At 38.1% G+C, this 26402-nt stretch overlaps 2 protein-coding genes and 1 long non-coding RNA gene across 3 annotated transcripts; 2 read left to right on the forward strand and 1 right to left on the reverse strand.

The window, feature by feature from the left end:
• The first annotated feature begins 1118 nt into the window (after window positions 1-1118).
• CNPPD1 (cyclin Pas1/PHO80 domain containing 1) lies at window positions 1119-12827 on the forward strand. Its single transcript, XM_026665550.2, has 8 exons — window positions 1119-1352; window positions 4843-4945; window positions 6459-6540; window positions 7507-7627; window positions 8484-8612; window positions 9501-9562; window positions 10150-10267; window positions 11198-12827. Exons 1-8 carry the CDS (start codon window positions 1284-1286, stop codon window positions 11780-11782), a joined length of 1269 nt encoding a protein of 422 aa, XP_026521335.2. The 5' UTR covers window positions 1119-1283; the 3' UTR covers window positions 11783-12827.
• On the reverse strand, window positions 1222-3633 carry LOC148133205 (uncharacterized). The gene is made up of 2 exons (XR_015746587.1): window positions 1776-3633; window positions 1222-1734 (listed from the first exon to the last, which is right to left on the reverse strand). It is a non-coding gene; the product is annotated as an uncharacterized LOC148133205 (long non-coding RNA).
• A 3098-nt stretch (window positions 12828-15925) lies between the features above and the next one.
• Window positions 15926-26221, forward strand: SLC23A3 (solute carrier family 23 member 3). Its single transcript, XM_026665321.2, has 12 exons — window positions 15926-16132; window positions 16549-16712; window positions 17992-18086; window positions 18714-18787; window positions 19362-19543; window positions 20189-20312; window positions 20661-20808; window positions 20886-21139; window positions 22114-22219; window positions 23575-23742; window positions 24499-24594; window positions 25256-26221. The coding sequence occupies exons 1-12, from the start codon at window positions 16034-16036 to the stop codon at window positions 25657-25659; spliced, it is 1914 nt and encodes a 637-aa protein (XP_026521106.2). The 5' UTR covers window positions 15926-16033; the 3' UTR covers window positions 25660-26221.
• The last annotated feature ends 181 nt before the right edge of the window (window positions 26222-26402 follow it).

Here is a 26402-nt window from a genome sequence, read left to right on the forward strand (position 1 = left end):
GATGAAAAGCGAAACGTCTACAAAGAAAAATCTAGAAAGTCCAGTTGCCTCTTGAAAAATCATCTTTGGGACAGAGGCAATGAGTGCATTGTTAAAAGAGGACCAGATTGGGGACAGATCTTCATGGAGAACATGTGGTCGACTTGATGGTGCATAATAATCATAGTCCGTCAGGGTGGCATGAGGCCATGAACTTTTGTGGGTATAGAGCCAAACTGATTTACAGCAGCACAGTACGCCTATCTTGTGGATGCAGGAAAAAAGGGGCTCTCTCTCAATGCTATTTTACCTCTACAGCACAACTCTGCCGTTTTCTGTGGATGTTAGATTGTTGTCCTTATGAACCATGGAACCAAAGCGCACAATACAGTAATATGTTCGCTTTTCCTCATTATGTAATCTAACCCATGCTGTGAATGAACCTGACACCAGGCTGTGAACAGAGTCAGACACCTATTTGCTACTTATTTAGGGAGGCTAAGAAACAAAAGAGCAGATTCTGAAACAGCTTTGTTCCCTGTGCCATCTGTCTAGTAAAAACTCACAAGATTCATTTTTCTCACCAGGCACATGTATACATCTGAACTAGACTGTGTTGTTTCTCTGTGTCATGTATGTGGGTATATGCATAATTTTGTATCTATTTTTTGTCATGTTTATGTAGTGTATATTGGAAGTGATGATGCTTTAAGAGCTGTATGCAACAAAATTTCATTTTAATGTATGCTGATTAGTGTACATTCAAAGTGACAATAAGGTCTGTCTATCTATCTACTTACCTATTTACCTACCTACCTACCTATCTTTGACTACTATCCTCTGACAGTAGGAGGGTAGGAGCCTAGCAGTCAGTCCCCTTATGCCTCCGACTCTGGGGCTAATTCCACGCTGTGCCAAGAAAGAAACTGCTCGGCTTCCCTTTCCAAAGGCAAAAATTCGTCCTTCCCCGCATGGTTTATTTGGACCTGAGGTGGAATTATAGCGTCAGTCGCTCCGTAACTCATCCTCCAACCAGACCGCCCAGCCTTTTACATCTGGCTGCGGCCGCAGAAAAGACCGCCTCTTCGCCCGCCCCAGGAAGAGGAAGGCGAGAAGCCGCGCCGGGCCTGGGTTCCTTCTTTTCGGAGGCGCAGCTCATCTAAGGAGCTGCTCGATCGCTGGGGAGCTGGGGTCCAGAAACCGGGGGGGATTCGGGCAGTGACAGACTCCCATCGCCGCTCCGCTCGAAACGGGGAGTAGCCTCGAAAGCCTCGTCCGGCACCTCTTCGCGCCCCTCGATCGAGATGGACCTAGACAAGCTTCTTCTGGACGAGGAGGGCGCTTTCTCCCTGAGCGGCTTCCAAGAGTTCACGGTGAGTTGTCGTCGTCGTCACTGTCGTCCAACCCACCCCGACCGCTAACGCTGTTTTGGCTTTGAATGGTCGCGGCCTCTTCCTGTCTGCCCTGTGCCTTTCTTTCTTTATTGATCGATAATCGATCTGTGACGCGCCCTTGCTTTTCATTCAGGCGGAAAGATGCGTCCGTTTTTATTGTTAGAACCGAGACAAAAATCTTTACTGAATTGTTTCAGATAGCCCCGAGATCTTACCAGCAAACCCCGCTTTTTTCCCTTTCAGCCCACTTACATTTCTTCCTACAATAATGCTTCTGTTTCAGTGATCCATTTCTTTAAAAATCACATTGAGGCTTGAGTTGTAACATCCCTTATAATTTCTGAGCCTGATTATTTACCTCCTTCTTCTGAGGAAATAAGACTGCAAGCCCTGTGACAAAACAAGAGATCAAAAGAATAAAATATAAATTATGATCAGACAAAGGTATAACAAGAGAGGTTTAGAAACAAGGACATTCTGTTGTGGAGACAGAGGTGTTGCCAGTTCTTCACTATGGCACCTTCCACATCTTCATAGGATCAACTAGATCTAGTCGTTTCTGCAGCAATATTTTAAAGCCTGTCTGTTTACTGTAATTTTATTTATTTATTTATTTTTATTTGTCAATTGCTTACAAGATAATAGGTATAAGTAAAAACATAGTTATGAATACATGGATACATATAAGAAAAATTTAAAAATATATAAAAGAAACAATAGGACAGGTACATTGGTGCGCTTATGCACACCCCCTACAGACCTTTTAGGAAAGGGGTGAGGTCAATAGTAGACAGTCTAAGTTTTTGGGGTTTGGGGAAAAAAACCACAGAGTCAGGTAGAGTATTCCAGACATTGACCACTCTGTTGCTGAAGTTGTATTTCCTGCAATCAAGTTTGGTGCTGTTAACCTTGAGTTGGTATCTATTGTGTGCTCTTGTATTGTTATGGTTGAAGCTGAAGTATTCATTGACAGGTAGGACATTGCAATGTATGATTTTATATACTATACTTAGATCAGACCGAAGGCGGCATAGTTCTAATTTTCTAGGTCTAGAATTTGATGGTCTGTATTACTCTAGATCTAGAAGATGCTATAAATCAAAAGTGCAGAAATTACCATAATAATGTTTTGTGTTTTCATGTATCAGCACAACACACTAGGGAAAGTTGTTGCTTTGTGCTTCATTTTCTTAATACTATTAAAATTACTTTGCCAGTGGAAAAAAGGCATTGACAAATAGAGAAGGACAAACCTGTGGTTGGAATATCAAACTAGACTGAAAGCAGGTGTTAAGAAAGGGCTGAGCTTAGAGACCTTGCATTGCAGGAAGTGGAAAAGGCCTAACCTCCCCAGAATCCCTGAAGCCTTATCTGACTATTCCCAAGGGAATGCAGTCAGTCTGGCTAGATTTTTCTAACATAGGTGACTAATAATAAAGCTTCTGCTTGAGACTATCCATGAAGGTTCTGGTTGCTTGCACCTGACTCCTCTCCACACTTGAAAGGGCTTATTGGCTTGTTTGCATGTATTAATGTTCTCCTAAGATACAGACTTCCATGCAAAAGAAGTGAAGAGACTTGGGGGGCTTATGTCATATTAGTTATTACCAAGTCAAACACTGCTTTCCCTTAAATTCAATGTACATTTCGATGGTTAAAATTAATAATACTTATTATATTATTCTGCACTCACTAAAAATTATAATTTAATAACTTTTGGGAGACTCCCGAAAGCCATATCAAAGCTTTGGATGACCTCCTAAAACACTGGGAATCTAAGGTCCTAGATTGTGCTCATTTGATAAGAATTGTTGAAGATCGGTGAAGTCTAGGAGAGTATAAAAGGGCTGGCTTAGTATTTACCTTCAAAAATAATGGAAAAACTGGTTGGAAACCATATATGCTTGCTTCTCTAATTCTTCCCATTTTAAAAAATTGCTCTATGCAATAAATAGCACATATATTACAACCTTATATATCTCTAGAGAATATAGAATAGAGTACAGAAGAGCGAAGTAGAAATTCTGGTTTGCGTGAAAGCTTTGTCCGTATTTGCGGCATGTGCACAAAATATGCCAAAACTAACCAATGAGCAGGAAATACTTGCGGTAGACATATGATTAAAGCATTATTCTTGGTAAATATGGACCTATTTGGTGATGACCATAGCATATGAAGGATTGCAACTTGAATTTAAAGAGGAAGAAATGATAGAGTGTACACTGAAAGAGAAAAGAAAAGTAAGAAAAGAAAAGAAAAAACTAAGAAAAAGGGGGAGTGTATAATTACAGAATAACAGATGTCTGATTTTGTCTAGTGGAGTACATACATGGAAGTAAAGTATAAGTTTAATTCTCATTGAAAAGGCCAAAATGTATGTCAGAAAGTGTTCACTGAAGTTCTAAGTTATATTGAATGTGAAGATATTGTGAAGGTTGCCCTACCAAGCCTGTTGCTGCCACAAGGTACTCCCAGTTTTTCAGCTGCGTGTCATGTTACTGCAAATATTTTGAATATGCATCTTGATCTCAAAGTCAAAATATGCTTTTCCCTAAGCCTTTCTTTTTGGAGGAAAAATATTTTGATCTTTTAAAATCCAAACTAAGATAAACAGAGAAAAAAGAGCTTCCCCCCAAAACGAGAGGCCAAGTTGAGAACCAAGGCTAAAGAGAGCAGCCTCAAAAATAATTTAATTGGAATTAGAAAGTGTGCGTGCACAAACAGTTTTGCTCTTGCATTAGGCTGAGAGAAAAGTCAAGGCCAGGATATTTATAATTGAGTAAAATTCATGAGATTGTAAAAGTAATTACTATTATGCTGCTGTTTATTTTGGTTTTATTATATAGTGAATTTGTATTTTACTACTATAAACCATTGTGCGGTGGTAGCTAAATTTCATAAACAAATCAACCAACCAGCTATACAATAGTGGGATTTATATAATTGCGGCTTTGCCTATGAAGCCAACTGTTGTGGTCTGTGACCTCTGAATTATCGATTACTGTATGTTATTACTGTATGGTATATGAACCCAAAAAAGTCATAGATCCTCAACAGGGCACTTTTGCAGGTCATGCCACTCATTGAAATGTTTTAACATGAACCACTAATTCTTTCTTTTCTGAGGGAAGACCTGTTTTGGAACAATTTGCAACTTGAATTAAGTCTGACTTAATTCTGATAATGAGTTTTTGGCCCAGCTGGCTTTCATGTCTAAAGTGGGTGTAGAAATTATAGGTTCCTGATTTCTAGCCTGACACCTTATCTATTACACCAAACTGGCTCAGTAATGTAGATCTAGTCAGATTTTTCTTAAGAACAAGTGACAAGATGAAAGTTGCTTCCAATATTCCTATAGGTGATTAGGACATGTTTATGTACTGAAATGTAATCTTAACTTGTTTGTGATTGGCATGGGGGGAAAGATGGTGTGTTTGCGTACTACAGTGTTATGGATTTCTTTTTTCAGTTCCTTCCCAAGCACCAGCAGTTGAGTGATCGTGTACGTAAACGACTTTATTATGGCTGGGATAAAGACAGTGCCCTTGATAATCTCTCAAGTCCAGTTGCAGGTGAGGTTCATTTGGAAATTTTATATTTGGCCTTAGGGAACGTTTAAGAGAGGGAAAAATGATATGCTGGAGAAAATTGCAAGCTATTAGAATTGGACCATGGCTTATCTTCACATGTACAATAAGTTGGCTATATAATCAATTCTGCAAAATTCTACCTTAGCTTTGAAATAGTTCAGGAATTCTCACCCTGATTTGCTCATTTGTCAGCATTACTGGGCTACTTAAACACCTGAGAAAGGAGTGGAATATATGTTCTCTGAATTATGTTGTGAATATACAATATTTCACAGGTAGGCCCAAGCACTTGATAGAAAGTGCCATAAACTAAATGGGAAAGGGTTCAAGAAAAAAGATCAGTGGTTTTTCCCATAAATTTTTCATTTTAAATAAAGTATAAGGCGAGGTGTGGGCAGTAGGTATATATAAGAGAGATAAAATGAAGAACAGAATAATAGCGCTCTCCTTCTTTCTGCATTTAGAAATTAATCATGAGTTGACCATTTCTAAGAACTAAATGAATGAAAGAATAAGAAGAACAATCGAAGTCTAGTCTGTCCCAACAGAGTATATTACTCTATTATTTCATTTAAAAATATAACAATCACATTTATTATCATGTGTAATTCCCCAAAGATATGCTTTTTCCTATAACTTTATATGAATTATTTCCAAATGATATTCAGTAAATTAGGTATTTATTTTTGTTGTGACAGAATCTATTGAAGCAGATCCTGTTGTTTAAGTTGACAATAAATTTATAATTTTGTTTACATTCCAAATTTTAGCCAATAGGTAGTTTTCTAACCAAAGTTCCTGATCAATACTGAAATTTTGGAAAATGTTCAACAGAAACAAAACAGCTTTTTTCAATGCTATATATTGGTTTGATGTTATTATTGCTTTTATTGTAATAAATCTTGCTAAAGAGAACTTGCTGAGATTGGAATACTTTTAGATCAGACAGCTACTAAAGTTCTAACAACAGACTCTTAGTACAAATCTGATTAATTATAGAGACACCATTAAAAGGTAAATCAACTTAAACAAAGGATTGGGGTTAAAGAAAATAAATCTCACAAATGCAAATCTATAGTGGAAGGAGTCTCTTTTTTCTTCTTTGCCTTCTCTCCAATAATCTACCCTGTAACTTTCTTATGTCAGAGAGGCTTCTGAGGGAAATCAGATGGAGAAAGGTGCAAAAGAATTTGTTTTGAAATATTTTGGTGTGAAATTTTGCAAATCATTTCCCCCCACCTCCAAGTGAGAAACTGCTACTCTGAGCATGAGACAGGCTGTTTTGAATTCATTCTCAGCATTTGTGATTTCTCAATCTTGAACAATTATTTTAATCAAGTGAGAGACAGAAAGAGACATAGAGAAAACAATTTCAGAAATGGATGTTACAATAGATTCTGTTATGTTACAGGAAAATGTGAGCAAGAAATTTCCTCAGCTTGAGAAGAAAGATCTCTTTGTATTGCATTGATGCTATATATTTTTTTGTGTTTAGATATTGCTGTTGAATTACTTCAGAAAGCTGCTCCTAGTCCAATTAGGAGACTTCAAAAGAAATACGTTTCTCATGTCTCCCGGTATGACCCAATTCTCTTTGTCTACCTTCGCACCAATTTTTTCTCTGCATTCATGTTTATTGTTGTACCTTTTTACATATGGAAGAAGATATTTTCTGGTTTGGGGGAAAGAATGGCTAGAAAGAAAAGTTTATTTTTCATTTTATTTTTTATTAGATTTTTATTCCAACTTTATTACTTGATAAGTAACTCATGGCAACAAACATATGTACTACTTCTTCTGTTTTCCCCACAAAAACAACCCTGTGAGGTGAGTTTGGCTAAGAGAGCTTAACAGGCCCAAAGTCACCCAGCCAGCTTTTGTGCCTATGGTGAGACTAGAACTCACACTCTCCTGGTTTTTATGCCACCATCTTAACCACTGCACCAAGCTGGCACTGTTGTATGATGGCTACTTATAATTGTGAATAATTACTTTATAATTAAGAATTAATATAATTAATATAAGGAGAGTTCTTTCCAAAAATTTCTGCTTGGAAAAAAAAATTAACAGGATCAGAAGGTAAAAAGTTGGCCTTGACAACAGATTTTTAGTGAGAGATGATTGAAAAAATGCTGCTGTAAATCCTAAGAACCCTATTTTTCGTGTTGTTCTTGGGACTTCCAAAAGAGCAAACTAATGTATCTAAATTTGCTTTAACATCTTGCAGACACTTTTTGGAATCATAAGAGGAAGCATGTTGGTTCAGAATAAAGAATCCTTCTGTTCCCGTGGTGCCCAATTATAGAAAGGCAGTAAGCAAAATGTGATCAGGATAGTATTTCTCATTTTTTAAAAACCCAATCAGGAAGGTTTCCACTTCTCCTTGTCAGCATTCAAGAGTGGAGCTTGTAAATACACAATAGCTATGTTGCAGAATATATCACAAGTTTAATAATGTTTGCTTGTGCAGCTAAAATGGCCTCCAGGAAGGTCTCTTATTTGAGTCCTGTGGGATGAGATTTTCAATATGCTGTTTCTTTTAGGGAGGCTTGTATTTCTCCCTGTTCCATGATGTTGGCCTTAGTTTATATCGAGCGACTTCGGCACCGTAATCCTGAATACCTACAGCAGATCTCATCCTCCGACCTTTTCTTGATTTCCATGGTGAGTAATTGGGTTGGGATGGAGGCAGGCAAATCAGAATGCTTGTGTGTGAGAGAGAGCATGCGTTTATTTATATAACTATCCGCACGTTTAATCATCTTAGAAAATAGGAGTTACATGTACTTTTATAATGAATCTTTTCCCAAGAAGTGTACAACTGTAATGCTATGAAGAAAATGTTCAGGATCTTTTGTCTGTACTACAAGCCGTCTTGATTCTTCCAGATTCCATCATTTCAGAACATTATCACCATGAAGATATGATGCCCAGTTGATAAAGATATGATGTTTTTAAAAAGTCTGAAAACTTGTATTGGGTCCTGAACTACTTGTATTTATGGAAAATATTGAACTTTAAAGTATTATAGGATGATTTTTAAGCATTACTGAACATTATTGTGATATCTATTGAACAATATTTCTCTTGATATATAAACTTTAAATCAATTGGTGCTATGTATCTAGTTGTAAACACCCCCAGGTTTAACCCATCATTGTTCCATTCCCATATTTTTTTCTTTTTATAATGCATTCCAGATGTCCTGTCACCTTTTTAGCTTCAAGTCGATCACACTGTTTATCTACACTGTATATATCTGCTGATATTTAGCTTTGTGAATTGATCTTTCTCATCTAACCTTTGGCATTTAATTTTTCACACTGGCTTTAAAATCTACACTGGAAAACTCTCCCTCCATTCCACTTCTCTAAATATCTTAGAATTTGGAAGTTGAGGATTGGGGTTTTCTTCCAATCTTAGAAATAGGGGAAATTGCCATTTTTTTACCCCATTCTTATACTAAAGCAAACCACAGTGATGGTGTTTTTAATATAGCCCCTCCTCCTGTTGCTTTCAGATGGTTGCCAGCAAGTACCTTTACGATGAAGGAGAAGAGGAAGAGGTATTTAATGACGAATGGAGTGCTGCAGGCAAGGTGGATGTACAGACTATGAACATGCTGGAGATGAATTTCCTCCGTGCCATTGTAAGACTTCTAAAGATGTGTTATGTGAAGGAGATGCACAAATCTTCATTACTTTCATCCAAAGTTCAGAGAAATCAGTGAGCTAAAAGGACATTAGAAGATATATGGACTTTAAGAGTGACCAAGCTGTAGGAGTTTGCAATTATAATGAAGATCGAATAATAGATAGCACTAGCACTTAGTTTTATATACTGCTTCGCCGTGCTTTCCAGCCCTCTCTAAGCAGTTTATAGAGTCAGCATATTGCTCCCAACAATTTGGGTTCTCATTTTATCGATCTCAGAAGGATGGAAGGCTGAGTCAGTCTTGAACCTGGTGAGATTCAAACTGCTAAATTGCAGTCAGTCAGCAGTCAGAAGAAGTAGCCTGCAGTACTGCATTCTAACCACTGTGCCACCACAGCTCTTGTTGGGTATTATGTTGTTAAAATGCAAAATAATATAGATTTCATTTAGTACTGTAATGCCTAAGTAAACTCAGAGCAATAGATTCATGAATGAACCCCAAACACTTGCAGCAACAACAATAACAACAATCCAAAGTGATAACAGTAATTGTCAAGCAGACGTATTGTTTTATCCAGATGTCTGCAAGACTTAAGGGATTTCTCTTCCACTTGAAATAGAAGAACATTCCATGAGCAGAACCCCACACCAGCTGCAGTTGAAAATTCGTTGAAGAGAAATAAGAGAGAAATAAAAGCATTACCTATGGCTGTTATGAGGCACTGCCCAAACTGAATATGGGGAACGTTTTTACATTTAAATGTAGTCAGCATGGCGCATCATTCAATCCTTCCCTCTTATATTTCATGCACTGTTCATGTAAAAAGAGGGATAGGTAAACGATTCTAGCTCATAGTTTCAATCATTATTTCCTTATCTACAGGACTGGAGTCTTTTTACAGATCCCAAGGAGTTTTTTGAAGTGTTCAGCTGGCTGGAAGGATGGTAGGTATTTTTGATGAAGATGCTAAAATTTTTCTAGAACTGGCATAAAAGGAGTTCTTTGAGTGGGATGGAAAAACAATTATTTTGTATTCTAAATGGACTGAATATGATCAGAAAGTGACTTTATGTTCTGCTGTATCTATAGCTAAACTGCAAGTCCTTGATGAACCACTGTTCAGCCAGTCTTCTGTCTTCCCACATGTGACTATACAGCGTATCAGAATGTACACTGTACATTTTTGCTGAATTTTGCAAAAAGAATGTGTTTTGTTCTAAAACTGGAAGTACTGTCCATGTGACTTAGTCAGCTTTGAAAATCCTCTCCAAAGAAGACTCCTTTTATTCTTCATGTTCCACTGGAGTGTGTGTGTGTGTGTGAAGTGAGGAGTGTTCTCTGACTGACACCGTAAATTGATTAGCTCTGTTGCTAAACTGTATCAGTGCTACAGTAGTAGTGACAAATATAGCAGCATGGATATGTCTGTCACTGTAATATAACAAGGAAGTGGTTTGTTTGTATAGGTCTGACGACACCAGAAATGGGGATGTTCTTGAGTAAAGGCTCTGCAATTTTTTTGTTCCTACAGTGTGGCTGAGAAGCAAGGTGTTAGACGTGGCTGGTTCACCTACACTGATCTGTGCGTTCTACTGGAGCAAACTTTATGGCAGCAGGCTTTGGGTCAATTCTACCAGCAGGTAGCCAAGGTAGGAACCAAATTGCCTAAAGGGTGTGACAAAGAGTACAAGGGGTTGTAAATGAGATAGGTAAAAATAGGGACAGGTCAATAGGCTATTTAGGGTGCGGTATGCAAATGAGAGAGAGAGATCCTAATTCTGAGGTCCCTCATATGTTTACTTGGGGTAAAAATGATAGGATGCTAGTTTTGTTAGCTGCCCAACTTGCCCAAAGGGAAAAAAACAAAGAGAAACTGTGGATTGATATTAATTGTGGAGGTGGGGATGGGAGTGTCAGAGAGACAGCAACCCCATCAATAACATGCTAAATTAAGGTTCTGTGACTATCTGCACCCTGCAAGGACATTGTATTTTCTTTGAATAGCTATTATATACTTTCAAATGTCACATGCGCTGACTGGTCCAAAGAAGCCGGGTATTCCAGTCTGGATTTCTGCTAGATAGAATTTTATAACCCTCTGTATTATTTCATCTGTGATTTTACAGATTTTCTACACCATTTTTCAATTTAGAAGCCCTTAGAGTGGTGACAATGCAGACAGATAAAGAAAAGTTAAACACTTATAAATCAACAAAATCCACAGTAGAGTGGGCAAACCATGAAGATTTGTTCAACCAAGATTTATTAAATAAGACACAATGACTATCCTTGTACCCTCAAAGTCGTACCGCATTATGGTTTAGAATGATATGTGTGAACTCTGCAATAAATACTCAGAAACTAATATATCTAGCAGCATTTGTCTCACTTGACCTTGCTAGATAATGGAAGTTTTTTCCTTTATCGGTTTACAAATTCCTAGTCTTCTGCATTTGAAAGGGAGTGGGATATATAACTGGAGTTCTTGGTGGACAATATATTCTGATCCAGTGGATTGCGTCAATTCTAAGACTAAAAACAGTGCATAATCCGGTTTCTTTTTTTCCCCCCTTCCACAGCTAGCATGCATTCTTGGTGTGGTGTATCTGACAGGTGTTGCTGCTGTATTTGCTTCAGCCGCAGTGATGCATCACACTGTCCATGTGAAAAGTTCTGGTCCTACTGCTGTTACCAGCACCAGAGATGCTCTGGTTTCGTGTCTGCCTCTTTCCTCTTCAGCCCAGAATATGGATTGCAAGCAAGAGCCACCATATTGTCCTTCATGGCCCAGAGTGAAGAATCGAACCTTACAAGATGAAAAGCAGCAAAGAGGAATCAGTGGGATTTCAGTTACAGCGCTGTATCTCTGGGGCAAAGTCGTAAAGGCATTATCTTATTCACCGGTCCCCATCAGCTCTTCACTTTGCCCACACTGCCATCAGCCCACTTCCTGCATGACAGCCAACCACACAGCTTGCACCTGTTTTGCTCAACAGTCAACTCGCTTTGGACTTCCCTGTTGCTCTAGCAACTCATGCTGGGACAGACCTCTTCGTTTGTCTCTTAATTGCAAAGACTGGCCGGAACCTCTAGCATTGCAACAGTGTCCTTGGCAGGCTTCCTTAGAGCTTGGCAGGTTCAAAACTTTTATGTTTCCTAGTTAAGGTTGGAAAAAAAGGACATAGCTTAGACGTAGGGGGTGAACACCTTGATAAATGCTTTGGTACATCAGAGTCATGGGACACAAGGCAGGAAAGGCCAGAGATGGAAACGAACCGCTTGATACACTGTATTGCCGCAGATATTAACTCACTCACCTTTTAAAATTTGACTTCAATATCTTTCTCTTCCCCCAAATTGACAGTGATGCTTAAAAAGCTTTAAGGAACTTATTGGAAGAATGCATCTCATCTGAAGTGTTGAGACTGGGACAGGGAGCGCAAAGTCTAATAAACCCTTCTTCCATTTCATATAAGCCAGTTACTTGCACTGGAGGCTGGTTTGAGTCCTTTCTTGCTGTATTGGGTGAGGACACTAATATCAGGATTGCTTGCATCAGCCACCATGGATCCTCCCAGCTTAATTGTACTTGTCGAGCAATTTGCCAAGTAGACTTCTCTGTGAGTTCAATGGGATCTCGCTACCACAGTGGCGAATAGCAGCAACTCTACACAATTTAGGTTTAGCAGTGATTGTTACATAATTAAGTATGTAAAGTCATTACTCGTATTCTCTGCCTGTGTCTTACCGGTTGTTTTCCTAAAAAAGCCATGCAGGTCTTGCCTGGGATTATCTTGTGCTGTTACATGAGGATGAAGGTAGGGTGGGATGCCACTTGCTGAGGGAAGGCTCAGTACTGTTAATTAGGGTATGGAAGATTAAGGATTGTTTGGAATCCCTGGTCTTATTTATGAGTGCTTGACTGCCTCCTTTGCTTTTTGTGACAGAAACGGGTAGAAGGGTGGCAGCTTTTTCTTATACCTGCCTTTTGTAAGCAGATTGCCTCCAAATATGTTGGATTACTACTTTCTGTGATCCCCAGTTAGCATGGCCAATGGCTGGGGGGAGTGATAATTCAAACTCTCTGGAGGATTCCTGAATAAGATAGGCTGTCCTACCCCAATTACTTCCAACACTTTTCTGCTGTAGTTTTCCACTGTAATTTGTAGGTGGGATCTCTTCTAATAAAGGTATTTGTGTGTTCCTGTCTCTTTGGGTTTTTTGTTTGTTTGTTTGTTTCATGATACCAAACTTTCATCCAGTACCATTAGTTGCTTTCTCTTCTTTCTGGGAGCTTAAGACAGTGTTTCTCAACCTTGGCAACTTTAAGATGGGCGGACTTCAACTCCCAGAATTCGTGGAATTGAAGTTGTCACGGTTGAGAAAACACTGCTCTGTGGTATGTGTGACTCAGAGACATTACTCCTGAACATTATGTTCTTGAGTATCTTACATTTTATTTTAAAGTACTCCCCATGTCCAGTCCTCTAAAAGTAGCAGAATAGTGTAGCTGATATTCTCACCCTGTTCTCTTTTGTGTATAGACATATCTATACTAAAATATTCAGAAGTAAAGGAGTCTTATGGATCTGTGCCTCAGAGCTGTTCAAAGATATAGTGTGATTCACTTAACTCCCTAATATTCTGGATATACGTAGTCTTGTGCAGAAAATGCTTCTGTAAGTTCTTAACATGCATATATAGTCCTAGAAAGACCTTGGGCCACTTTTTTTTCTTTCTTAGCTCTAGGGAAGAGGCAATGGCAAACCATTTCTAAAATTTGGCAAGAAAACTGAAGGGACTTCTCCAAACAGCTGCCAAGGGTCAAAACTGACTGGGGGGAAAAAACACGCACACACACACACATAAATAAATCTTCTATAAAGCCATGACTGAGTTGTTTATGTCTGTTGGACAACCATTTATTATTCTTTGAACTAGATTTAAACTAGATTTAAAAATTATATTGCACTAATGCATTTTGAGGAAGTATCAGAACATTCCTCTGGAGACTGGGCTTTCTTTGTGATATAGAATATAATGGCTGTGTAGAGTCATAGCTAGAATGCAAGAAAAGAACAAAGTCCTAAGGTAGGATTTTGAATCAACTTGAAAGGAGCAGTTGTGCAAGTTTGTTTGAGAAGGACATACCAGCACTGAAAAGGCATCTTGTTAAATAGCTATCCACCACACCTCATTTGACTGAAGCAACTAGAAAACGCCATGATACAGGAATATAGAGGGTAGATGATCTTTCAGATAAAATAGGCTTCAACAGATGACCAATATCAATTGCACTCGGAAAAGCTAGTGAAAATGGAAAGGTACTAATACAACAAAGTCATATTTCTAGTTAGATATTGATGTTTATTATTTATTAAACAAATTTATATAATCACACATAGGTGGTTGAGTACTGGTACGTATAATAAAAACTGATTAAAAAACCACTCCATCTGCCCCTGGCAGAAACAACAATGAAGTTGGCCACTTGATCGGCTCTGTCTCCATTTGTGTTCCCAGGCCTGCTGAGAAAATGGCCACTAAATTAAATTTACTTGCCACTAAATTAAAATGTCTTTAGCTGGAGGAATAGATCTAGCTCTAACAGGCTGAACTTCGAATGGTTAGGCAGAGTGCATTCTCACATTTTATTCAAAAGGTTCACAGCGAACAGCAATGGTGTCAAAATTACATATGCATGATGATGCAAATGCTACTGTCATATGTTTGCATCCCAGCATTTGACACAAGCTGCATTTTCTAATTCACTATTTGGCTACAGATACCCATGTTTGTATTGGGCAATACAATGCAATAGAGTGTTTACTATCCGGGTTCTTTACTGTAAAAAACACAATTTAGAACACTGCTTAGTTCTTTTTATCTGTCAATAAGTTTATAGGAATTAACCTTCCTATTGCATATTCATAGATAACAAGAACCAAAATGCCAAATACAAAATAAATAATACAAGTTAAAATTATTAACAATAAAAGTCTGACAATGGCTATATACCTTGCTTGGTGGGAAGGGGGAAGGAGAGTATAATTTTTTAAGGAATGTTTGAAAGCAATGCATAAGAAAACCCTTGCAGGTGTTAGTTCAATGGACCAGGTAGGAGAGGAATTTTCTGGAGATGGATCTGCAGATTTTAATACTTGGACAGATTTGTAAAGTGAGGTGATTTCTCAGATACCAAGACCCTCAACCACCTAAGACTTTCAAAAAGTTAATAAATTCATTTAATTTATACTTGGGAAAGAATAGGTAAATTGTGTGGATCTTTTAATATGGACATCATAAGATCCTGTGCATCAGTTAGCAGTATACAGTAGATGCCCTATTTTCTACTGTTTGCAACTTTTATACATATATAAAAAATAATCCCAAACAGAATATCTTGCAGTAATCAAAGTGAAATCAAAGTGAAATGTACAGTAACTAAGGCATGGAGGATAAAAACTATATTATTGCCAAATCCAACATTTTCTCTAGTGCTGGGTTTTTCTTTGTTTTATGGTATGTTGGTCTTTAAAAATATGTTTGACTTTTGGTAAAACAAACAGAAACCCTCTAGATCCTTGGTTATATATGCATATTGAAAATAAATAAAAAGTGCAGCCCAAGTAGTAATCTGCAAAGTGTACATAAAATATATTTGACTTTTGGTAAAACAAACAGACACCCTCTAGATCCTGGGTTTTATATGAATATGGAAAATAAATAAAAAATGCAGCCTTAGTCTGCAAAGTTGTAAATATGATACAGTCACCAGCAATGCAGCTATCACATCAAGACTTATATTAAATAACATGGAAAGGGGACTACAGGGCTGAAGGAGGAAATATAAATTTGAAGGCTGCTGTGATTAAATAGAGTTTCTGATTTGGTCTGAAGATCAGACCCTCAGGTCTTGCTCATTTCTTTAATCCTACTGTATTAACATTCCAGGAAAGTTGGTAATGTCCACAGAAATGCCAGTTAGGTAAATGCAGCTATTTTTCACCCAGATAATTCTTGTTTTCTCTCCACTTCCATTACGCCTTAGTTCAACATAAACAATGAATCAGCAATGAACAACACATTAACTTATGAACAGCATATGTTACCATGGTTCCTATTTTAGAACAGTGAGCAATATCTAAAAATGCTTCTCTCCTTTTGCTTCTTTCATCCCAGCTCATTCATGTCTTACCCTCCCAATGCAGGACGCCTGTTACTTGGCAAGCCAAGTTAATAGCTAATGGACTGAAGAATTGTGGCCTGGAAGGGCCAAAGGTGGAAGTTCAGACCCGAATAGCCAATAAAACGAACAACCAAAGGAAAGGGAGGAGCTGGAAAGAATCTCTCCTGTTGCTAGGCCACTTTCCAGACAGGAGTGCAACATTAAGGGAAAGGAAGAAGTCAGCAGCATGAGCAAAGCCAACAGAGCCTCCCAAAGCATCCTGTCCCTTGCTCAAATAGAGCCCAGATGGCCTCCCTGGCCTATAAGTTGCTTATTGGCTTTGCAGGTGAGTAGAGTTACTAGGAGGTAATAATTCAGTGGAGAAGAATTGAGACTGTCTTGTGATGGGTAGTGGCAGGTGAGAAATTGTTTCTAATGAATTGGAAAGTGATTTCAGCATGTTGGTTGTCCAGCATTAATCCTGATATGCATGTGTGTCACATTAGTAAGGCAAAATCCATGGAGTGTTTTAATTATTGGCTGATTATTATTATTAACTGATGAGTTACACCTTGATGTGTTACTCTAGGGGTAGGGTAGAAATTGTAGGTCTCATTGAAGATGTTGGCCAGCAATTCTGGAAATTGATAGACAAGCCTTCTAGATACACTACTGTGTTGTCTTATGAACAAGGACACTAGCTTTGTAAAGGTGTGTGTGTGAGAGAGTGCTCTACTCTAACCCATTGTTCCTTCTCTCTAGCATCTCCTGGTCCAAGTGTCTTTCCTCTGCGTGTTTCATTTTCTCTTAATTGCCAAACTGCCCAAGGAGCAACTGAAGGAGACTCCATCTTGGGATGGACTTCTAGCACACAATCTCTTTGCCTGTGGCATCTCTACGGCCATTCAGTGTAGTATGGGTACCAGGTAAGCTGGTTTTAATCCCTTCTTCCCCATATTCCCATAATCTGCCAAGGATTACCTTCTGCCAAGGATACCTTCTGCCAAGGATTCTCCCAAGGTGATTTGGGGCTAGTCACTACCCAGCTCCAAAAGGTTGCTGTTGAAATATAGTTGGAGGAGGGAGGTGTTTAATACCGTCTCTAAGAGGAAGAGCTGCCCATAGGTTTGACAAACAGAGAAAATAAAATAGGCAATCCACAGTGGCAGAGCTATTGGCATGGAATTATGTCATGGGAGGCTGAAGAGAAAGGAGGGTAGGCTGGTTGCTGCATTCTACGCCTTTCAGGTTATGATCCTTTGTGCTGCTGTTCTGGATTTTTACATTTTGCAGCCTTCCAAGACTGGGACAGGATGTCAGAACAACTAAGGAACAACCAGTATGTTTACTCTTTGTCCAACAGCCAGGATACCATTGGCCCCATGATCAAAGGAGATGATCAACATATCCAATATGGGTGTATTTTGTACTACATAAAAAAGCACCAGTAAAACTTTTACTGAAGAAAACTTCCCTCAGCCTGGGAGATAATTGTAGGTCTGCTTCAAATGTTCAATTTCAGGAAAAGATTGGTCAAAAAGCAGCTCCAGGTTGATATGCAGCTCAAGATACATTTGAAAGATAATGGATTTTCTGGTTCAATTTCAGTCAAGCTTTCAGCTAATAAATAAAATTTTCAATAAAATATCCTGTTTTGCAGTCTTGATTAATGACCTTCATTAGATATGGGATAGGAGAAAGAATGGCCTTCATCTGGATCTCTTGGAAGCTTTGGGTACCATCAACTATAGCATCTTTTTAGAACCTCTGGTGGAATTGGGGCTTGGAGCCATTATTTACAGTGGTTCTAGTCCTTTCTGTCAGACTGTGCCCAGAAGGTGGGAGACTATTATTCAACACAACAAAGGCATATCTTTCTTGATTTTCTGGATAATCATATTAACAGTTTTAAAAAGGAAGATAAAAGCTAACACAAACTGATAAAAAGAAAGGGGGAAAAAGAAAGACATCAAAGAGGAAGCTAAAAGTGCAAGAAATAAAAATAAAGAAATATATATATATATTAAAAAGTGCCCCCCCAAAGTTGTTGTACCTTATATAATCTTATGTTCCTAGAAGTTTAGGAAGAATATAGAAAGGATATTTTGTGTATCTGGAAAACTAACTTTGGAGATGGATAATAACTCCTCCGTTTAAGTTGCCACCAGTCTTTCCACATGTTTATTGCCTTTGTCATCCCTGCAGATTGCCTCTGGTGCAGGCTCCGTCATTTGAATTCCTTATCCCAGCCATGGTACTGACTCAGCAGATGGCTCCTCTTCATCTATCAAAAGAAAACAGTGAGTTATAATCTACAGCACCTACTACTGCTCCAAAAAACATATCACTAGGCACAAGGCATTGAAATGACAATAGCAAACCTGGCAGGATTCCCTATGCCACTTTCTTTGGATTTAGCAAAAGTTGTCATTTTTGTCAGTGGAAACCAGGTGGTGATGACAGGTATCTGATCTCATCGTAAATCCATCCCTTAGAAAACTAATGTAAGCATCTCATATTATATCAAGACAAAATGCACACCTTGCCTTGTCCAATCAGTAGAAAGGCCATCTAAAGCAGTCTTCTGTTTTGAACTGTGCTCCCTGTACAGGTAAAATATGGAAGGTAACAGCTGCCTTTTATCCTTACCTTTTGATACACTATCTCTATTTTTTTCTTTCCTTCCTTCCTAAATGATGAAAAAGTTTTAATCAGAGGACTGTAGTTAATATTTTCAGTTATTGTTTGGGTTCAGATTTTGTTCCATTTGCCCTTAGATTTCCATTCTTTCATTTAGAATCTTTTCTACAGTCAATTCTATAGATTTCTTTCACAAGATATTGAATTCTGGGGTTTCCCCCTTTCCCTAATATTATTTTTGTTCTGAGAACCCAGTACAAATTTACGTATCCTCCTTTTTCATCTAGGTACTGAGGCTCCTGAAATATGTGCTGGGCTAGGCTGTGAGAACACAAGAAACCCGATGCAATTATTCCATGAGGTTGGTAGGTTTGGTCTGTCAGAGAGCAAGAGAACAATTTGGTTATAATGCCAAAGCCATAGCTTCTTGACAGCAAGAAAGGAAATAGTTATTATGTAATAGTTGAAAGGTAAAGAAATGACTAGATTTTTCTCTTGCCAAATTGGTAGGTTGTCTGAATGTGTTTCCCCCCACCCCTCCAAATTAATCTATCTTGTCTGCATGGAAGTAGAAAGATGGAGCAGCAATCATGAGAAGGCATTGCTATTCCCCCCCTCACCCCGTCCTCACAACTCTCTTTCAGATTAGGATAAATGTAACTGGTCAAAAACCACTCAGTGAGCTTTAGAGTTAGTGGTGATTTGAATTTAGGGTTCCCTCAGTCCTAAATCAGCATTCCAATTCTGCTTCCCCAATGTGAGCATGCTCCCAGAAATTACCAGATAGTATGACCATTACTGAGAATTTTGGGAGCTGAAATTCACACATTGGGACTGATGAAATTGGTAAGTGGTGCTGTATTATTATATTGCTCTGGCTTTTCTGCAGTAATAAATCTTATAGCTTTAATAATATTTCCTCTCTTTTCCCCCAGATTTCAGGTGCAGTACTAGTCTCTGGTCTAGTACAGATACTGTTGGGAGTCTCTGGAGTCTGTGGATGGATTGTCCATCATTGTGGCCCCATGGTCCTGGCCCCAAGCCTTTCTGTGATTGGACTTTCAGCTTACAAGCCTGCTGCTCTTCTCTGTTCTGAGAACTGGATAATCGCTGTGCTGTAGGTTCTTCAACACTCTTTCCCTAACTCTTTTCAGAAAACCAGCCAAATATCAGATACCTTTTTCAACCATTATCTGGCAACCAGATGTTCTCTAGAAGTGGCATGAGTATCCCAGCTGATTGGTTCTCTCAGCAGAAAGCTCTAAGAGGGCTTCTTAATGCTGAAATTGAAATTCAGGTGTTCTTAAAACACAATATTTTTTCTCATTTTTAAACATTCATCTATGAAATTTTGAATTCCACAAAACTTTTTGTGAGGTAGTGGCTGACTTTAGAATTTTAAAACTTGAGTTTCCCTTCTAGTAATATAAGCACAATTTAAATATATGCATTACCCTCACATTTACTTTTAAATGCAAGATGTGCAAAATTCCATATCCTTAACTATTTTTGTGTGCTTGGCATTTCTCTAAATGTACCGCCTCTAATACCAGAATAGGGATTTTAAATATATATACGTTAATGCCCAGATATCCTCTTTGTGCAAAGGGGAAAAGGTTGTGTGTAAGGATGCTTCTGTTTGTGTCTTTCACTGCAACTAAAGAGAATAAAGCTCCTGTATAGGCAGATCTGTGTAAGACCAAGTTCCCTCTTCCTTTGGCAGTATATTACACAATCTCATCTATTCTATCATCTTTTTCAGGATTGTGTTGCTGTGTATTTTGATATCCCAGCACCTGGCCTCTTGCCGACTGCCTCACTGTCAGTGGAGCCAAACAAAGGGACTTTCTGTGACATTTGATGATCCAGCCCTGCACATGTTTTCGGTATCAATTCATGAGTCATGAGTTAAAAGTCAAGAATCAAACATCAGTGCAATAAAACAAATGGAAGGAGGTGATATCCTGGAGATCAACATCCCCAATATAGTAATGCATTTCACTCTCCTCTCTGAATCCAGGATTTGGGGAAACAGATATGTTTTCAAGGTCCATTTAAGAGATAGCAAGATTGGGACTACTTAAACCTTCAGAGTGATTCCCATTAGGTCACATCAGAGGATGCTGTGTTAAAGATGGGTGGATCATGCCTACTTAAACAAATTGGGGGGAATTGAAGACTCAGCCTCTATGTTGAGAAAGAGTCGTCTCACGCTCACTTTATATTTCCTGCAGGTTCTGCTGCCCTTCTCTAGCATCTGGGTTATCTGTGGAATTCTTAGTCCAGTTGCAATCCCTTGGGACAGTTTGCATCCTTCCACACAACATCTTAACCTCAGCAACAGCACTCTGCAGTCCCCATGGTTCAAAATACCTTACCCAGGTTAGTGAATTGGACAAGCCAGACTCTGCTTTTCCCTTGTGCTAATCTTCAGATTCCAATTCCTTTCTCTATTCCAGGTGAGCAGGGCTGGCCAGTGCTTAGCACCCATGCAATTGGTATTGGTGCTGCCATGGGGGTTACTGCAAGTGTGAACTCCATAGGCTGCTACCTGCTGTGCAGCAAAGCCCTAAAGAATCCACCCCCACTGCGGCATTCATGTAACAGAGGACTCTGTGCTGAGGGCCTTGGTAGTCTCCTATCAGCTGTGCTGGGATGCATGTCTGGAACTGCCTCCAGTATGTCCAACACCTGTGCCAGCAGCCTGACTCAGGTAACAGTATGGGTTGGGGCCATGGGATTGCTCAGTGCAGAGATCTCACATGGGAATCAGTAGGTACTTGCCCTTAAAGAATGGGGACATCAGCCCAGTTTCAGAAACAGCCTACAATATTCTCCATTTGCATATGAAGATATAGTGTCTAGGTTCATAGAAGAACCTAAGCCTGAATACAGTTTACCTTTTGTGGCTTAGAATGTTTTAGGATTCCATAGATTTGCATTTTATAGGCCACAGTTCTTTGGTAAATGTTGTGTGAGCCCACCCAGGTGAAATATATTTCATAACCATCCATGGCTAAATATCTTATGTGAACATAGACATTCAGGTAGATAATGACTCTATCTTTTTACATTTTTTCCCTAAGAATAAGCATATAACAATTTATTCTTTTTGATTTCTTTCACTTTGGGCTTACCATGTTCATTGAGCTGAACATACTTTATTGAATGATCTGTATTTTATTAAATTATTATGATGCTACAGTTATAATCCATTTTTCCTTTGGGAATTCAAGTCAATTTAATATGGAATTTCTCTCCAGTTTTTAACTTAACAAGTTATTGTTAACTTAAATTTAACAATAACAAGGAGGAGCATGATTTTGTTTGAGTTATTAATAGTATAGTAATAGTTAATAATAGTCATGGTAATCATGAGATTTCCACAATTTGAGCTGCAGGAGGAAGAACATCTGAGCCCATCCAGATATTGCGGGGAATGGGAAATGCCAGAGTAGTACAAAGTGAAGATTCCCACACAGTATGACACGTGCTCAAAAATCTGTTTCCAAACTAATGCGATTATCACGTAACTGAAGTTTTTTTTTTCCTGTTTGCTTCATTTGATGGAGTCCTTTTACTCTGAGCCTCAATTTTTAGTTTGCTGGCATGTAGAGAGATCTGTAAGATAATGTCCATGAGGCCAACTTAGTAGGAGATGAGCTTCCATTCTGTTTTCCATTTCAGGCTACCTCGTTTCGCTCAGTGTGGATTGGGGCATTGGCATGCGTAGTGTTGGGCCTCTCTCCTCGTCTCATGGGATTTCTTACCACCATCCCTCTTGGAATTCATGGTAATAAATTCTTTCTGTATATCACACTGGGCATAGATTGGGGGTATCTTGGACCACTACCTGGTTATTCACATCAGTGAGGTAAAATGGTCCTGCCTCTTTTTTGAACTGTCTTGAATACTTTATTTGGCCAAGTGTGATTTGACACACAAGACATTTGTCTCAAATGCAGAAGCTCTCAGTGTATACGCAAAGCAACAGAGTAATTATAATCACAATAATAATACCAATAAGAGGGGGGAGTGAGAAAGATAATAAGAAAGATCAGTAATAATGCTACAGCCATATTACGTGGGTAAATATACATAGACATTAGACAGCACTGGGAGAATTAGGTGTTCAGCAGATTGATGGCACAAGGGGACAAAAACCTGCCCCAGTGAATAATTATTAGGGCCTGCAATGCCCTGTACCACCATCCTGAGGGAAGGAGCTGAAACAGTTTATGTCCAGGGTGTGAGGAATCTACAGATATCTTCTAAGCCCTCCTTCTGACCTTCACAAAAGACAAATCTTCTATAGAAGGCAGGCTGGTTGCAATTGTGGTTTCTGCAGTCTTAACTATCAGTTGGGAGTACCTGTTCTGCTTAATTATTGTACCTAAATCAAAATTAAAAAACAACAACAGGTAATTCTGGAACTTTATTTCTGGAGACAGGAACTCTGCATGGTCATTTTTAGCAGTGCTCAATTCCCAGAAAATGTCAGGGTGCACTCCCTGATTGTGCGTACTTCCTGATAATTTTTAAAACTCACTCTGTGTTAGGACTCCGACATGCACCCCCATTCAAATCATAAGTCTCTAGCTGCATCTCTCAGAGTAAAGAAGATTGATTTATTAGGCGTTGACATGTCAGGTTTCCAGGTTGCAGTCGACTCTGACACATCATTCATTTCACCCAAGACCTCGGTCTTCCCCCCACCCCCTGGACAAATCCATAGTCAATGAGACACATCCATAGCCAAGAATCATCAATTATGCTCTCCAGTAATAATTTTGCGCACCAGAAACTTCGGTTACCAAAGTGATTATCTGAAGCCTTTAAGGAATGCACTGCTTTCCCCCTTCCCTTTCTGTTGACAACTACAAAGAAGTGTTTTTTTAGTTTGCATTCTGTCTTATTTATGGGATATTATGGGAACAGAGGCATTATAACAGATTTCTATTTGTAACACTATTTGCAACAGCCATTAGAATTTTTCCATCTTTTTTTTTCTTACCATAATGATTGGTAGCATCAGGAAATGGCCATCTAAAATTACTCTTTATTTTACTACTCTGTCCTAACATCAGATGAATTCTGTTCTGCTTTTTTCATTCATGGGGGATCTTTGATCGCTGATGCTGTCTTCAGGAGGAGTGCTTTGCGTAACATACAGTGTAGCTGTGGGCAGCGGTGTCTCCTACTTCCAATACACAGATATTGATTCGGGCAGGAATATCTTCATTGTGGGCTTCACCATGTTCATGGGACTTCTGGTTCCAAAGTGGCTATTTGGAGCACCTGGATCCCTTACTACAGGTACTGGCTGTGGGGTGAAGTGGGGTAAGGATTTCTACATGCTCAAAGCTTTAAGAAGTATAGCAAGACAAATGAAAAAGGCATGATTTTTTAAAAACCAGATGTTTTATTTTAATGACTTGTTTCATTCCCAACCAACAAGTCTATTTCTAATCCTGGCCTATAATAAGAGTTATAATCAAAATATCTTAAATCAGCACATTTAAACTCTGCCTGTGTTAATACATTCTACAAGTAAACTAGAATTTAAAAAGAAATAAAATCACTCTTAAAAGTCACTGAAACATGTTACTTTCCCAAGAAAGTACATGTGTGAACTGAGTCTTTTAATTGCAAGTAATTCTTTATGAAGTTATAATAATGAGAACACTTAGAACCATCAAACAATTAAGTGTTCCTTGATTCAGGCTGCTGAACTAAGCTATACTGAAATTAAATGAGTTTAGATAAATTGTTCAAGATGTTATCTTTCCCATATGAAGCTTCCTAAGTATGAAGATGTGCAGATTGGGCTTTATTTGTGTTATCACTCATTCTGTGGAGATTTAGATCTTCCTGGCTATAGGATTATTCTTTAGGAATTCCCTTTCAAATGTAATTGCTAGGCAAAAGCTCTATTTCAGCAAATATCTTTTTTTTTGCCACTTCTCTTTTTAATTCTTTGCTTTTGGATTAAATTCGATCAACGCGGGAAATGTTACATATAAAACATCAGGACATGACATTGTTAAATTAATAATGATGCTCTTTCTACAGGCTATATCCCATTAGACCTCTTTCTGCTTTCTTTGTTGATGGTTCCTTCTTTTATAACTGGATTCCTATCCTTCTTCTTAGAAAACACAGTCTCAGGTGAGGAGACAGATTTACTTATTCTGATGAGTTATTGAGACAGGTTTTCTAAAGTTACTCATAATTTAATGTTATTTAATGTCAGAGGACAATAATTGTTGCATGTAAAATATTTATATTTATGGCTATTCTGGTAAGACTTTTGGATTAGTCACATTGCTGAAAATTCTTTGTATATTTATTGATTAGTGGGAATAACTGTTAATTGTAAGCTTATTGGTATTTTGATTGTTATTCTGAAGGTTGTTTTCTCAAAGTTTTTTAGAGATGGGACATAACTGTTGCATTCTTTGAACAGAAGCATACTTGCCTAGACTATAAGATATACTGTTCTCAGTTGAGTCACCCTTTTAAAAAATTCTCTCCTGAAATGTTAGCAAGGTATTGTTATCAAAGGCAGCAAGTCAAAACAATTTTTTTACCAAATTTAGATACATTTGATTTTTAGCTGTTTATGGACTTCTTTTATTTGCTTACAACAGCACTTTCTGGCTAATTCAGTTTTAACATTGCAAACTGCTTTGAGGGTCAAAAGATGCAATTTATATTATTGTACAAACAATGAAAAAGATGTGGAGCCATAATACTCAAAGATAAAATTTCATCATAATTACAACTTATATTTATGGATATTTTGAATTGATGTGATCATTTTTTCAAGGTACTCTGCAAGAGCGTGGACTACTCAACCCTTTGTCAACAAGAAATTTAGAAACTGGAAGCAACTCGCTTCAACACAGAAAGGATGAGGATTCTGCACAAAGATGTAAACTACCTTTAAACCCACAAAGGCATTGGCCGCCAGCATGGTGTAAAGGGTTTCCTTTCTGTCTTCTCTGTTCCCTTGAGAAAAGCGAACAGGAAACTATGAATCATTATCCGTTATCTGAAGAACTGCACCATTTAGATGAAGAAACCACAGATCTACTGGTGAAAAGGGAAACCGTGAAACTAGAATCAGAAATAGAGCTGGAAACAGAAAAAGAATTTAAAATTATGCAAGGGAATTTGGAGAATCATAAGCATGGTAGATCAGTGGTTCATGAGATAATTCCTCTCTGTTGATTTAAAAATAATCCTTTTTCCTATAAAAATATTCTACAAAGACTATATAAATTACTTTGAAATTTCAAACATTTTGTTTGCAAACTACCTTGGGGACAAAAATAATGTGACAATCTTAAACATGTATTTTAAAATTCTTCCTTCAGCATTTCTTTCCCTGAGCTATTTGTTCGGTTATTTCCAACTTCCCAACTTCCATTAAGATATTTTATTTTTCTGCTTGAGTGAATAGAGTTACTCCACACTAAAGTGGACAGTGTACAAACCTAGACCAGAATTCTGAGCCCAATTATATTAAAGTGCTTATACTGGATAATGAATCTGATAAGGTTTTTTGTATTTCTCCTTCATTTTTAAGTATCTAAATCTGTAATTATTCAATGAAAACTTTTGACACTCAGATTGCCTAGTATTAGAACAAAGGTATTTCTCCCAGTGCTGTCAGATTATACTACGATCATCTTTGTTGACTTAGGCTGAAATTTTCTCAAACTCCAATAATTCTGAAGGTTCTACACACTGCAATTATGTATATTGGGTTTTACAATAAAAATGTAATTAATGATTTTACATATTTTAAAATGCATAAAATATAGAAAACGTAACAGCACAAAACATAGCTTATCAGATCTGAGCTTCAAAAATCTGAACTTAAGTGTCAACTAGAAGTTGTGTAATTTTTCCAGCCAAGAACTGGCAGTACACGTTGATGAAGGAGGAAGGATTTACAGTATGCTAATGTA

Source organism: Notechis scutatus, chromosome 1 (assembly GCF_049901735.1).
Source record: "Notechis scutatus isolate UNSWTSFEM ecotype Mainland chromosome 1, rNotScu1.2, whole genome shotgun sequence".
NCBI lineage: Eukaryota > Metazoa > Chordata > Lepidosauria > Squamata > Elapidae > Notechis > Notechis scutatus.

Bases quoted from the DNA above. Each gene is read 5' to 3' on its own strand.
- SLC23A3 (XM_026665321.2), top strand. From the start codon at position 16,034: ATGAGCAAAGCCAACAGAGCCTCCCAAAGCATCCTGTCCCTTGCTCAA. The intron at 20,313-20,660 runs GTATCAATTCAT...TATTTCCTGCAG, and splicing joins CAGCCCTGCACATGTTTTCG to GTTCTGCTGCCCTTCTCTAG. The intron at 22,220-23,574 runs GTAATAAATTCT...TGCTGTCTTCAG, and splicing joins CATCCCTCTTGGAATTCATG to GAGGAGTGCTTTGCGTAACA.
- CNPPD1 (XM_026665550.2), top strand. From the start codon at position 1,284: ATGGACCTAGACAAGCTTCTTCTGGACGAGGAGGGCGCTTTCTCCCTG. The intron at 4,946-6,458 runs GTGAGGTTCATT...TTTTGTGTTTAG, and splicing joins TCTCTCAAGTCCAGTTGCAG to ATATTGCTGTTGAATTACTT. The intron at 7,628-8,483 runs GTGAGTAATTGG...TGTTGCTTTCAG, and splicing joins ACCTTTTCTTGATTTCCATG to ATGGTTGCCAGCAAGTACCT.